A 13,630-nucleotide genomic window follows, 5' to 3' on the forward strand; every position below is an offset into this window, starting at 1 on the left:
TACTAAAGGATAATGACCACATTGACAAAAAAAATATGAATATTGAAGGCTAAAATGTTATTTTACTTTTAACATCATTAACTTAAATGACAAATAAAAAATTTTAAATAAAAAATACGGAATTCAATATTTCAAAATTAAAGAATAAAATTTAAATTTAAATTTGAGAAGAGTATAGAGAAATTTGAGAGATTTAAACCATTATTAAAAATATCTTATTAAAAAATTCAAATAATATAAATATCAATATTTTAAAATTGATCCTCCAAAAGGGTAGGCACCCTAAAGAGATGACTTGAAAAGTAGTTCTTGGCAAAGCACATATGTAAAGGAAAGGAATCAAAAGGAAATAAAAGTAAAGAAAACGGGAAGCAAAGAAGTCTTGTAGAGCTGGGAAGAGCCAAAATAAAAAAACGCATTTTACAATTATTATAATATACTTTCCCCGTTATTTGGTTAATTTTAACTTCCTTCATGATTTTCGTGAAATTAAAATTTCTAAATGAAAATAAATGCATTTTCGAGTTTATATTTTCTAAAAAAATAAATATATTAATTTATTTTTATATTAGATAAATATAATCATTTATATATGTAATATATATATAAAATGATATTATATCCATAATTGTGTTAATAATTTATAAAAATTAGATCAAATAAAAAATTATGTCTAAAATAGCACAAAATTAAAATTTATGTATGCAATTACACATTAAACTATAGTTCATATATAGTTTTGATATTTATTGCTTTATTAATTAATTATCTAAAATATCCAAAAATTATTTAAATGAAAGTCAAACCCTTTTCAAATTTATAATGAAAATAAATCTAAAATAATGGATTAAAATATAAAAGAAAATATTGATAATTAGTTAAAATTTAAGAACAAATATTTAATAAAAGTTCAACACTGTTACAGTGTTCGACAGGTACCGCTTGATATATTGGCCACATTAGACTAAAATATGATCAATTATAATATTTAGGGGCCTGATATGTAAATTTCTCTTTAAATTGAATTTTGAAAAATCACAAACCTTAAATAAGGTTAATTCTTTTGCAAACCCTCTTTGTTTATTTCCTTTTAACACAAAAAAAAATAAGAGAAATCTCTTACCAATTAGTCCAAAATATTCATACCAAAAATATTTTTGTGAAGAAGTCGATTAACCGAAAATAAATTTTATTTATTTTTGAAAAATAATTTTCTATTCAAATAATAATTTTTTTCGCTTATATTACACTTAGAAATTATAAATTTAACAAATAATTATAATTTATACATAATAAAAAATAAAAATAAAATAAAAAATTGACTGATGAATAAATGGAATCGCTTATGAATTTCGTGTTTTTACTTTTATACAGTTATTAATCGAGAATGTGAGCAATTCTGGTTCTTATAACATTAATAAAAAACAATTAAAAGAAAAAAGGAAGAGGCAAACACGAAGATGAGCGACCGACGTTTTCATAGTATACAAGAAAAATACCTTAGACTCCTCGTGCTTCAGCTTTACAAATAAGACACATCATTTGGCGTTGAAAACGCACATTTCTATCCTCCTCCTCCTCCTCCTCCTTCTTCTTCTTCTTCTTCTTCTTAATGAATTTTGGTCTCCGTCTCTCCCACTTCTCCCTCGTTGTCTTTCTCTCCTACCTTCTTTGAATCTTCTTTGGATTTTTAAATTTTAACAAAAACCCTAGGCAAAACGAAAAAAACCAATAACGAAATTAAGTTTGAAATTCGTAGAGCCAGAGAGAGAGAGAGAGAGAGAGAGAGAGGTGATTGTTTGTAATTGTTAGAGATGATGGATCTAAGGAGATTAGCGTTGGTGGTTGTGACTGTTGCGGTGACGGTGGTGGGTGAATTCGGTTGTGGTTGTTTTGGGAACGTGTTGACTTTAAATGTATTACGTAAATTTGCAGGCCACGGAAAGAATTTAAGTGCATTGAGAGCTCATGATATCCGTCGTCATGGTAGGCTTCTCTCTACTATCGGTGTGGATCTCCCTTTAGGTGGCAATGGTCATCCTTCTGAAACTGGGTTAGTTTTCTTTCTTTCCCTGAATTACTTTTGGTTCTATATATAAATATTTGTGTTCCTTTATATGTTATGTTTGAAGGAATCCTTTTTGGAGTAAAACCGAATCAGGTGAAGGGAATTGTTATTTTTCCTTTCCGGGAGAATTTTAGTTTGGCTGAATTTTGATGTTTCTCTATGATGATGGTTAATTATAGTAGAGTTCACTTATTGCATGAGGTCCGATTGCTGCAAGAAAGGATTTTTTATTTTATTTTAAATTTCTTATTCAGAGGGTCAGGTATGATTGAATTTATTATTATTTTCAATTGCTTTTGAGTTTTATCTTATTTAGTTGAAAATTTCAGCTGGTTAAAGTCCATGGTGCCTTTGATTAAATGCTTAATTGCCCTCTAATTCCACCAAATGCATATACTTAATAATTATTTTTAAAGCTAATGGTAGCTTAATATTCAGCTGATTTGCTCTATTGGATATATCAGAAATAGGGGTTAATTTTCTTTGCATTAATTTTGTTTTGGGGTGCTAGTTTATCTCTCATTTTCTTAATCTTTTTCAGGCTTTATTTTGCTAAAATTGGATTAGGAAATCCATCAAAGGACTATTATGTGCAAGTTGATACTGGAAGTGACATTCTATGGGTGAATTGTGCTGGATGTGACAAGTGCCCCACAAAAAGTGATCTTGGTGTATGTTCCTTTTTTAACTTGATCTTAATCTCTGTAGAGTACTATGTCTAGTTTAAAGTTGTGGCTATTGTGTTCTTTTTTATTATGATAAAGTTTTGTAGTGAAAACATTTATTGCTTGGTTACTCTATTGCAGCTAGGATTAACATTATATGATCCAAAGAAGTCCTCCACTTCAAGCCTGGTTTATTGTGATCAAGATTTTTGTACTTCAACATATGATGGTCCACTCCCCGGTTGCAAGCCCAATCTTCAGTGCCAATATAATGTCGTTTATGGTGATGGAAGCTCAACAGCTGGATACTTTGTAAAGGACAATATGAAACTGGAGCAGGTGACTGGTAACCTTCAAAGTAGATCTACAAATGGGACTGTTGTATTCGGGTGAGTTGGAATTCTGATGGTTTCTGATTTTTCAGGACACAGCTTAGTTTTCTGCTATTGTTGCTTACTTGCTTATTCTCCTTGTTCATGAAAATGGTCCTTATAGGTTGGTCTACTAGGAAGCTAAATGTTTATAATTCACTTGAGCATGGCCTTGGCTTTGAGGCTAGTTTTCATTCAGTCTTGACCTAGGAACAGTTTGTAACTATTATTTGTCCTACATATGTATATTGTGCACAAATAGATGGGTAGTTTCATTTTGGGGCTTGAAGTCTTAATCAAATATTCATAGATTTGTTGGGCACTCTTGTCAGAGGCTATAGCTGACAAAGACGGTTTTATGGTTCTCTCTAAGTGTTTGGCTCTAATGTAAGATACCATTGTGTCTTGCTACGCTGAAATATTAGTTCTGCTCTTAGGTTAAGATCTTACCAGACAAGGCAGAAAATGTGGGGTTAATTCATTTAGCCTCTAATTTCTTTGAACAGGACTTTTTTTTGTGCACTTGCACATTTAATTATCGATTAACTAATATGCGATGTGCATAATTCCTTTGTGTTTGTGGTACCTGGATTGCAAGACATACTAATCGAGTCTTCTTTTTTCTTCAGCGGATCTTCCTCCTACCTCTTTCTTCTGTTCCTTACTGGTTACTGGATTTAGTCATGACTGGGGCAATCTTGTTTATTATCTTAAAATTCTGTTCAAGTTTTTCATGTGTTTTTGGTGCCTACCCTTTTCTTTCTCTACTAGTTGTTCAACATATTGAATCACTCCCCTACCCCCACCAAACCAAAAGAAAATAAAAAGGGAAATAGCTTATGTTCTTTAAAAGTGATTTGAGATGGGTGGAGTCTGTTGATGTGTATTTGTTGTAGGGGCGGAACTTACAATGTCAAGGGAAACATGTTCTGCTGCAACTGCTGCTAATGTGTATTTTTGGTTACTTATGTTTAGAATTTCCTTTTGTGGTTAGGTGCGGTGCTAGACAATCTGGGGAATTAGGATCATCAAGTGAAGCACTAGATGGGATACTAGGATTTGGACAAGCAAATTCTTCTATAATTTCACAACTGGCTGCATCTGGGAAAGTAAAAAAATCGTTTGCACACTGTTTGGATAATATAGAGGGAGGTGGAATCTTTGCGATTGGTGAAGTGGTATCTCCGAAAGTCAAAAGGACACCTATGGTTCAAAACCAGTAAGTGGTCTATCTTAAAAGCTTCTTTTTTTATATCTATGTTTTATGATTGATGGTTTGTAGCTTAAACTTTTTTCTCATTGAGGGTGATAATGACCAAGAAATTCTAGTTGGGGCTTCCTAATTTTGCTTTTTTTTTTTTTGGGGGGGGGATTTAGGTGCAAGATTGTTTCACTGTTGCATGCTTGGTTGTAAAGCATAAATGTTGCCTGCTTTAGGTCAAGCTCAATTTTTTAGAATGGAATAAGCATATATTGTGGTTTCTTTATCTCATAGTTTAATGTCTAAATTGTATTTTACTTCCCCAAACTAGCATTTGTAAATGGCAAATTGCGCTTCAAGTTGTTGGCTATAGTAATTCTTTACATTGACTATTATATTGGATGATGACCATGATTACATTCAAATCTAGGATTTGATAGATCTCTATTACATTGTTAATCTGAAACACCTATGTTAAACTCAATCTGTCGTACTCCCTCTGATAAACAGTTTACAAAGTGTCTTCTTTTATTGTCTGCATTCATTCTTATTTATGCATATCAAAGTGAATGCAAATCAATCCTATCAATTTCTTGTGTCCCAAATGAGGCTTATGGAATTTAGGAAGAGAGCAGTATAGATTTAATTCATAGCTAAAATGTTTTCAAGTTTCTGGTGCATCTCATCATTGGGAAACAATATAAATGCTGTGTTTCTTTCATAACGCAGGAATAAAATTTTTCTAGATGATCATGATTGACAAATTAAACCATTTTGCTATTTACTTGTGTTTGTTCATGGATTGCCTTGTGGTTTTCAACTTTTTGTTTAAGGTCTTACTCTTTTTCATCAATCAGGTCTTTTGGTTTATAAATTCATAAATATATTTTTATCGACACTCTTAGGGCACATTACAATATTGTAATGAAGGATATTGAGGTCGGTGGTGATCTACTGCGACTTCCAAGTGATATTTTTGATAGTGGAGATCAAAAGGGAACAATAGTGGATAGTGGTACAACCTTAGCATATCTCCCATCATCAATTTATGAACCACTAATGACAAAGGTAAACATTACCACTTATCTTACTTTGATTTTGACATTATCCATTACTAATTACATCGTCTCTTCTGTCAATAGATTCTCTCCCAGCAACCTGCGTTGAACTTGCATACTGTAGAAGACCAATTTACATGTTTTCAGTTTGCGGGAAGGTAAGATACTGCAATTGTAGTCTCTGGTAAATATGTCGGTAATACACATCATTTATTTGTTCATGATATGGATAATAGCTTTATCTGCAATGTTTGCAATTTCTGATGTTCCGAATGTTACATTTCCCAAGGTTTACTTTAATTTGAACATTTCATGCTTTAATATTATATCTCATTTTATATACAATTCCAAATTGAGGTGTTATTCCTTATATTCCCTAACACTAACAATAAAAAATGTGCATTTGATCGAGGATGCAGTTATAAGGAAAAAAAATTAAACAGTCAAATGCAGTCATGCAATACTGATTTACGTAAAAGAAATTGTGAGATAAGAACACATATGTTTATTGCATATTTTTCTTTATTTTGAACCAGAATGACTAGAAAGTTTTACTGTAACTTGGAATCTCTTAGGACTTGGAGAAATATGGCAAAATTGTAGTCAGTGATAAATAGATTTTTCATCCCACTCTTGTCAAAAAGATGTACAATGTGATTGTGACTTTTCAAGAACATGTTTTTACTTCACTTTTGTTTCTTGTTTTCTTTTTAACTGTTGCTCTCTCGTGCTTTTCAGAAATCTTAGGACAGATTTATAATAAATTGCTGCCTTCTTGCGCTTAAACATAATTTTTTATTGATGGTCTAGCCAAAAAAAAAAAAAAAGGAAAATTCTTAATTTATATTTTGTTTGCCTTGATTCTTTCATTTCTTTGCCTCAAGGTCAATACTTTTGTTGGACTGATCATTGGCTTTTTCTTTCATTAATTCCTGTGAATTACTTTGTTTGAGACTTGCTGCTTCCTTTTGTTATGTGCTCTTGCAGTGTTGATAGTGGATTTCCAGTCGTAAAGTTCCATTTTGAAGATTCCCTTGTTTTAACAGTTTTTCCCCATGAGTATACATTCCAAATTCGTGTAAGTACAATATATTTCTTTTAATTCATTTTATGATCTGCAGACATGTTTCTTGCATTGATGTTGATATTTGGAAGTCTTATATTGCTAATCACCTTAGGCGTTTACGAGGGAAACATTTGTTTTTATTGTAGAATGCTAACTATTAGTCCATAAAGCTTCATACTATGGTAAAGTATCTTGCTTTGAACTTTGTTTCTCACCCAAGTTTTCATCTTATTATGTAATTTATGCAAATTGGGTCTTGTCTATTATCATAATAGATGCAAACATGTTAACTTGCAGAATTTAGCTGGGCCTATTTAGAGGTATGCATTTGGTTGGTTTGGTTTTTATGTATCAATAACCGAATAAATGGACAAATCTATTAAAACTGAATCGACCTATCCTACGGCCACAACCAAAATAACTGAACCGAACTTCAGTTAGGTGGGTTTTTTCAGTTTTGATTTCTTTTTCTTTTGCTTTTTAAAGTGTATTTCTTTATATACCCTTAAAAGTTCCATCCTTGTTTCAACTTTAGATTAGCTTCTATCTATTGAATTTGACAAACAGAGACAGATCCGATTTAAAAAAAAAACAAACATATTTGAACCAATAAAATTAAATATATTTGTTAAGAGAAACATAGCGTTTGATTTGGTAAATATAACGAAAGAGCTGTTATGACAAAAGAAAAACATGGAATTTGTATAACTAAATTTAACAAAAGATCTCAACTTACAGTGAATGGGGACTGGAAGGAAGAAGAGGCTTAGAGCAGATGTTTGATTTGTTAAGCCTCTGTTTTATGTTTTAGTGTTTTACTCATTTACCCTTGGTAGGGTTTTTTAGATTAATTAAATTAATTGTACGTTTTGTATTAGGGTAATTTGATTTAGATTTGGAATTGTTGGGTTGGTTTCATATGGGTAATCGGTATTTATTTATTAGGGCTTGGTTATGGATATAAATTTAGGGTTTATTAATTAAAAAATATTCAGTGTGTTCAATTTATTCAGTTTGCAAATTCAAAACCGATTACTGACTAAATGAACTGCCTTGACTGATACTTAAACTGAAAATCCAACTTAACCATTTTTTTTTTCAGTTAATTTAGTTCAGTTCAGTTCAATCAGTTAATCAGTTTTTTGCTCACTGCTTTTTTTTCTTTTTTTTTTTTTTTTTAAATATAAGGGCCCATAAGGGTGTATTTTTTGCTCACTGCTAAACCTATTGTTTTAGTTTGGTACTTCCATCTTTTAATATACGTTCACTTATTTTGTAGGTAAACTTTTGACATTGTTTTTAATCATTCTATCAACCTTTAAGATTTCTACGCCTATTTTTCCTTAGCACATTTTTATTTTGCATACTAAAACTTAATTTGACCTACTTCTACTGAAATTGAATTTTGATTGGGAATTAATTTTGGAAATTTTAAAATAGTGATATTCCCTTTTCCTTTTGTTGTTATTACTTTCCTACATATCTATAAATTATCCACTGTACATGCCTTTAATTCGAATAATACATCATGGATAAATAAATTCCAATTACTTCGTCCAAGTTTCTCTTTTGAGTATTCCAATTACTTCATTCCTGTTTCTCTTTTAAGAAGCACTAAATAAAACTTGATGAAGTCCTTTAAAGACGATGCTTCAAACTTGGAAGTTGCGGAACGGCCAATGTAAGGCCTTGTCATTTGTACAAGCACTGGCACTTCCAGGAATGAAGCTTTCAACTTACAATGCCTACTCTGTCGGCCTGTTATTTGTTGACAGCACCTTCAAAAGAACCCATTAAACTACAAATTTACCTGGGAAAGAGATAGGACTTGGCAGAAGGGAGGGTTGGGGAAGTGACTTGAGGGAGTGAGACACCAATAGAGGGATAGAACAGTGGTTTGTTTAAGGATGATGCTCCTGGTTTTTGGCAGATTAGCTGCTTGAAAGTTTCATCCTTTCTCTCTGGTTTTGTCTACAAAAAATAGTTGAAAGTATAATGAGAAATGAGAAACATGAGAAATATCTTCTTCTTCTCTCTGCCCAAAGTAATTTCCCTTCGTCCCTAACAACTTGTTCTTTCAATAAGCTGAGCTGCTTGCCTGAGCTGGATCCTGGATAAAGCTTTTCTAACCCAGCCTAAGACCCGGGCATTATTTTAGTTAATAGAAGCTTTTTTAATTTAATTTTAACTCTAGATTATAGTTAAAACTATTAAGATGAATGTAAAAGTAGTTCTATAATATTATTTTTATTACTTTTGGGCATTCTGGACTTCAGAGGCCAGGCCTTAGGCAAAAGTTTTCAAGTGTTGATCAGGTTGGCCTTGGTCCATGGGTATCTCTGCTAACAGGTGGGTATGGTGAGAATTCTCAAGTATTAGGTAAAGTAACTTTTATAAGCATACTAGAAGAGCCCTCTATTTGTCATAAGCTGACTGGACAATGTAGCCTTATGTTCCATGATGCTCTTGTAGTCAAACTGTGAAGCTTTGTTTCACGGAGTTTTATTTGATAAATATGACAGTTCCATCATTTTCGTTTCTTCTAGATTCAAACTAATTAGCAAGGTCAGTATGCATGTTCATTTTGTAATTGTGATCACCATTATCGTCATCATTGTCATTTAATTACTAGCTGGGCATCCGTGTTTAGATAATTTATTTCATTATATGTGTAGTGTCAACTTTTCTTTTTGTTGTGAGTTATACGTTAAGATGTCAATTTATGGCTTTTTGCAGGAAGATATTTGGTGTTTTGGTTGGCAGAACAGTGGAGTGCAATCTAAAGATGGCAAAGATATGATTCTTTTGGGAGGTATATCTTTAAACTCCTTGTTTTGAACTCATTTGTCATTTTGCTTGCAAAATATAAGATGTACAATATCTTTTACTTTTATGGGTTTTATGCATCTAAATTGTGCAACATTAAAAGGAGTTTCAACATTTACTCTGTGTCAGTGTAGCAGAAGCTCACCTTGCAATTGGCAATTTTTAAAGGCAAAATAAATCTGAACATAAAACCTGCCTGAAAAAGCCCGAATTGGACACAAATCAGTTCAAGCTGAACAAAAATCGAATATCTGAATGCTAATTAACTCGAATCTGAAATGTTATGAACATAACCTGAATCCAGATGGCTCTGAACACAAAATCATACAGAAGTGGTCTCAAGTTACAAAAAATCTTAGGTGGCTTGACTAAAAGAAACCAAAAACTGAAATTACCCTATATCAAGAAATCCAAACACAAAATGACCTTAACCTGACCCATACCTTTGATGAATTAACCTTAGACAGTCTGATCTAAACCCACATAATTTCTGCTTCCAGCAATCTTCTATTATCCCTTGTTCTCCTCATCAGTCATCCTTCTGCAGTAGTAACATATCTACTTAAATCAAAAGCCTATGAATGTGAAGTTAGTTTTTCCTCCTACTGCTTCTATGTCACTGATCTGTGGTATTGATCTTCTAAAAAGTACAAGTTCAGTTCAACAATCATCTCAGTGATTCGCTTTAGCTGATCTGTTTTTATGTTAATCTACTATGTCGTAAAGATGAGAACAGTAATAAAATAATGTGAAAGGTTTGGATGCAACTCTCATTTATTTAATTTCTTTACAATGCAGATTTGGTGCTTTCAAATAAGTTGGTTATATATGATATAGAAAATCAGAACATTGGATGGACTGAATACAATTGTGAGTACCCTCTTGAACAACCTTACCTGTGTTTAGGTTGAATCCTTTAATTAGTTTTTATTTTTCTGCTTGTTATTGCTGCATTTTCTATGTCCACACGTCCTGACTTCCTAATGTGCTAGTTTCAGGACTATAGTTTGTGCGCTAGGATTGTATCTCCTTTAGGGTCTTTCGACCTTTAGGTTCTGCTTTTGATTTTTGCAGTTTAGTGATCGCTAACTAGTAACAATATTCTTTTTGTTCGAAACTTAATGTCGACCTTTCAGTTTTGAGAACTTTCAAAGCCTAATCGTATTTCGTTTCTCCAGATGTCTAAAGTGTGTAGAATGTAAGCATGCTAGTTAGTTTCGTGCTAATTGCATCGGTTTTTCTTTGAGAAAGAAATACAACAGAAAATTATGTACTCTCTCTTCCTAATTAATTAGGATTGCTCTATATTATCTCCCTTCCTGAAAATTGAAAATAAAATAAAAAGAAAGCTGATTGTAGTTGGCTCTGATATGTGATTATGGTTACATTTAGGCTCTTCGAGCGTCAAAGTGAAGGATGAAAGTTCGGGGGCGGTGTATTCGGTTGGTGCCCATGATATTGGTTCAGCTTCCAGTTTGAGAATTGGAGGAATTCTAACATTATTGTCTATAATAATTGCTTTACTCCACAGTTCTATAGCATAGATTGTTGGAAGCAGCGATAAAACATTCTTTGATTCTGTTGTACCATAATTCATTTTTTTTTTACAGTGAAATTGCGCGGGTTTTCTTTTTTTAATCATATTTTGTTAATTTAATGCAACTCGTATCCACCACTCATTAATTTATACCCATACTTCAAATATTTTCAGTGGTTTGCAGCAGTGCAATGTACAAATGACTGAATATAAATTTGCCAATATCATTTATATATTTGCTGCAATATGAAAGTCTTTTGAGGCATATATATGTAATCTACATGTTCTTTTCAGTTTTTGTTTTTTTCAATACTAATTTTGGGTTGAGATTTTGGATTTTATTTTCATAAAATGGCTTTGTTTTATGTTTTTCTTTTTACATAGTTTGAATTTTTTCACATATTTATTTTAAAAAAATTAATTTTATATAGTACTTGTAAGCTATTTTTACTAACCTAAATATAAAATGTTTTTTTTACATCATAAAAATAAAAATAAATTAAATAAAAATAATTAAATTTTGTTCGGATAATTGCGATTTGAACTAGTAAATTGAAAAGCATTCAAACACCAATTTGAATATATAACAATATATTAACTGTTGAGTAGTTTTTCATTGGTGATCATAAGTACATAACAATTTAGTCCCTCATATTGGTTCTAAAGAGGGTTATAATATGGCGTTCTTTGGAGCCATCACTTCGCATTCATATAGCCTTGTTGAATACGCAATGATCATTGGTACACGACATTAATTTTGCTATGTGTACGGGTGGTTCGCGTCTGTTTGTATTTAGCCGTTAGATCTCCTGGGTGATTTGAACCGTCAAAACGCGAGGAAGAGAAACTAAGGGGTTTTTGGAAACTCTAAACTTAGAATCTTAACATTTTCTACAAACAGGCTTGATCGAGACTTTATTCAAGGTAACATCTTCTATCCTTTTCTTTTCTTTCTACATCAAAAACATGCCGAGAAATAGGGGTGCTAGTGGTTAGATAATTCCTCGTTGCCCACTGGAAAGTGTGCTTCGAAGGTCTTTGTAAAAGTTAATTTCTTCATCTACGCTACAAAAGAAGAAGAAATAAGTCGAGTTTTGAGTGCACAGGGGATTCAAATCCCCAATTTTGCTTAAGAATTTTCCATCCCTGAGGGGCCTCACATGCTTAGTGATACCAGTGATGGCAGCTTCTTGCCCCCCCTTCATGCTCTGGAAACGGGGTTCCACTTGCTCTTGCATCCATTCTTCTGTTATGTTCTTCAAGATTACCAGATTGCTCATGGTCAACTCTGCGGGTTCTTCTAGTGGATCGCGGTTGCTTATTTTATTGATTGGTACGCGGTTGCGTAACGAATTTGATTTTTATACAGAGTGGTTCGCACCGAGTAGGGGCGTGTTCATCCAAGCGATCAATCAGGATAGATAGAGGTTCAAGCCATCTGGAAAAGCTTCGCGCTAGTAGTTCCCTGGTTATCGAAGATATTATAACCGTGAGGAACATGTTTCGATATTGCTTAGAGGGCTTTAGCTTAGTGGGTATAGGTGAGGTAACAATAGGGAAGTTGCCGAAGCATTAGGTGTGGACCTTGATAGATGGACATTGCCCCATGAACCAATGATGCCAATGATGACTTGGTTTTAATCCTAACAGGATTTAAAGAGAAGCCCAAGAGTTTCTTTTACAATTACTATAGGGTAAGGCCTCCTCCCTGGGTTCTGGTGATCTCATCGTAGGAAAAAAGCGATGCTAATATTAATTTGATAACTGCTCCTATTGATACTGGGATTATTGGTGGTGCAGGCACAGCTCGCAGTTTAGGAAGCGACTTTGAGGAGAGTACCAATATATCGCGGGAAATTAACGAAGCTATGGACCTATGAATTGTTCCAAGGGACATGCGCAAGAAGTGCATGACTAATATGGGGGCTATTAATGTGATCATCACAAGTTTGATCACTTCACCACTCTATTCAAGATATTTCTCCGCAAAAATAAACACAAGAGAGTGTGAGCTTAAACAAGTTTAGTGAGTAATCAAGATGCTACAACAAACCACAAATTCAAGAGTTAAAAGCAAAACTAGTAAGCACAAATACACTTATCATCACCAATCATATATTCATGTTGATACATTGGCATCTTGTGATTATGAAATATGCATAAAAACATAACATATCGGATAAACGAATCTCCATCACACCAATAACTCAGAGTTTAACTTGTCCCAAATAAGTGTAGCATTATTCCAACACTCTCCAACATACCAACATATCCCAATAAATGAAGCCATGCTCTACATTCCTTTATCCCTCCAACATGTCTCAATATCAAAACACATATACGAGTACTCAAATCTTATGACGTGCCAACTATGTCCAATAGTTTCAAAAGATCACAAGATCAACATCTCCATGCTTCACATATATTTTTTCGGTTTATGCACACTTACACATATCACTGTCACATCACTTTTCACATGTTCATCATGCACCTTCAAGTGCAAGCACTTGTCCATTGAGCCATATACATTTCATATAAGATGCGTGCACAAAACCGGTAGGTCTTGAGCATATTCAGACATGTACTCATCACATATAATCACATTACACTTAAGCAAATCACATCACACATAGGTTTATTTGCAAAGTAACGAGGCATAAATAAGATCACTTAGTCTTAGAACTTAGGATAGGTGATTAGCTCACCTAAACCCCACTTTAACTCACTACTTTGTGCATTAATTACAACACACCAGATCACTCACCTTTTGCAACCTTAGTTTCAATAGCAAAGCTAAGTAAGCTTTTGTTTTCCTTTTTCCTTGCTTGTAGAGGCTTC

General features: G+C 33.0%; 1 protein-coding gene and 1 long non-coding RNA gene across 2 annotated transcripts; both read left to right on the forward strand.

Moving 5' to 3' along the window:
* Window positions 1-1,373: 1,373 nt before the first annotated feature.
* LOC108460605 (aspartic proteinase 36-like) lies at window positions 1,374-10,893 on the forward strand. The gene is made up of 10 exons (XM_017760165.2): window positions 1,374-2,053; window positions 2,610-2,739; window positions 2,875-3,122; window positions 4,099-4,323; window positions 5,211-5,373; window positions 5,448-5,521; window positions 6,351-6,441; window positions 9,166-9,241; window positions 10,054-10,125; window positions 10,648-10,893. The coding sequence occupies exons 1-10, from the start codon at window positions 1,815-1,817 to the stop codon at window positions 10,797-10,799; spliced, it is 1,470 nt and encodes a 489-aa protein (XP_017615654.1). The 5' UTR covers window positions 1,374-1,814; the 3' UTR covers window positions 10,800-10,893.
* Window positions 10,894-11,393: 500 nt separating this feature from the next.
* LOC128291801 (uncharacterized) lies at window positions 11,394-12,922 on the forward strand. The gene is made up of 3 exons (XR_008281709.1): window positions 11,394-11,716; window positions 12,162-12,486; window positions 12,593-12,922. It is a non-coding gene; the product is annotated as an uncharacterized LOC128291801 (long non-coding RNA).
* The last annotated feature ends 708 nt before the right edge of the window (window positions 12,923-13,630 follow it).

This window comes from Gossypium arboreum, chromosome 4, assembly GCF_025698485.1.
Source record: "Gossypium arboreum isolate Shixiya-1 chromosome 4, ASM2569848v2, whole genome shotgun sequence".
Classification (NCBI taxonomy): Eukaryota; Viridiplantae; Streptophyta; class Magnoliopsida; order Malvales; family Malvaceae; genus Gossypium; species Gossypium arboreum.

Bases quoted from the DNA above. Each gene is read 5' to 3' on its own strand.
- LOC108460605 (XM_017760165.2), top strand. From the start codon at position 1,815: ATGATGGATCTAAGGAGATTAGCGTTGGTGGTTGTGACTGTTGCGGTG. The intron at 2,054-2,609 runs GTTAGTTTTCTT...AATCTTTTTCAG, and splicing joins GGTCATCCTTCTGAAACTGG to GCTTTATTTTGCTAAAATTG. The intron at 9,242-10,053 runs GTATATCTTTAA...TTTACAATGCAG, and splicing joins AGATATGATTCTTTTGGGAG to ATTTGGTGCTTTCAAATAAG.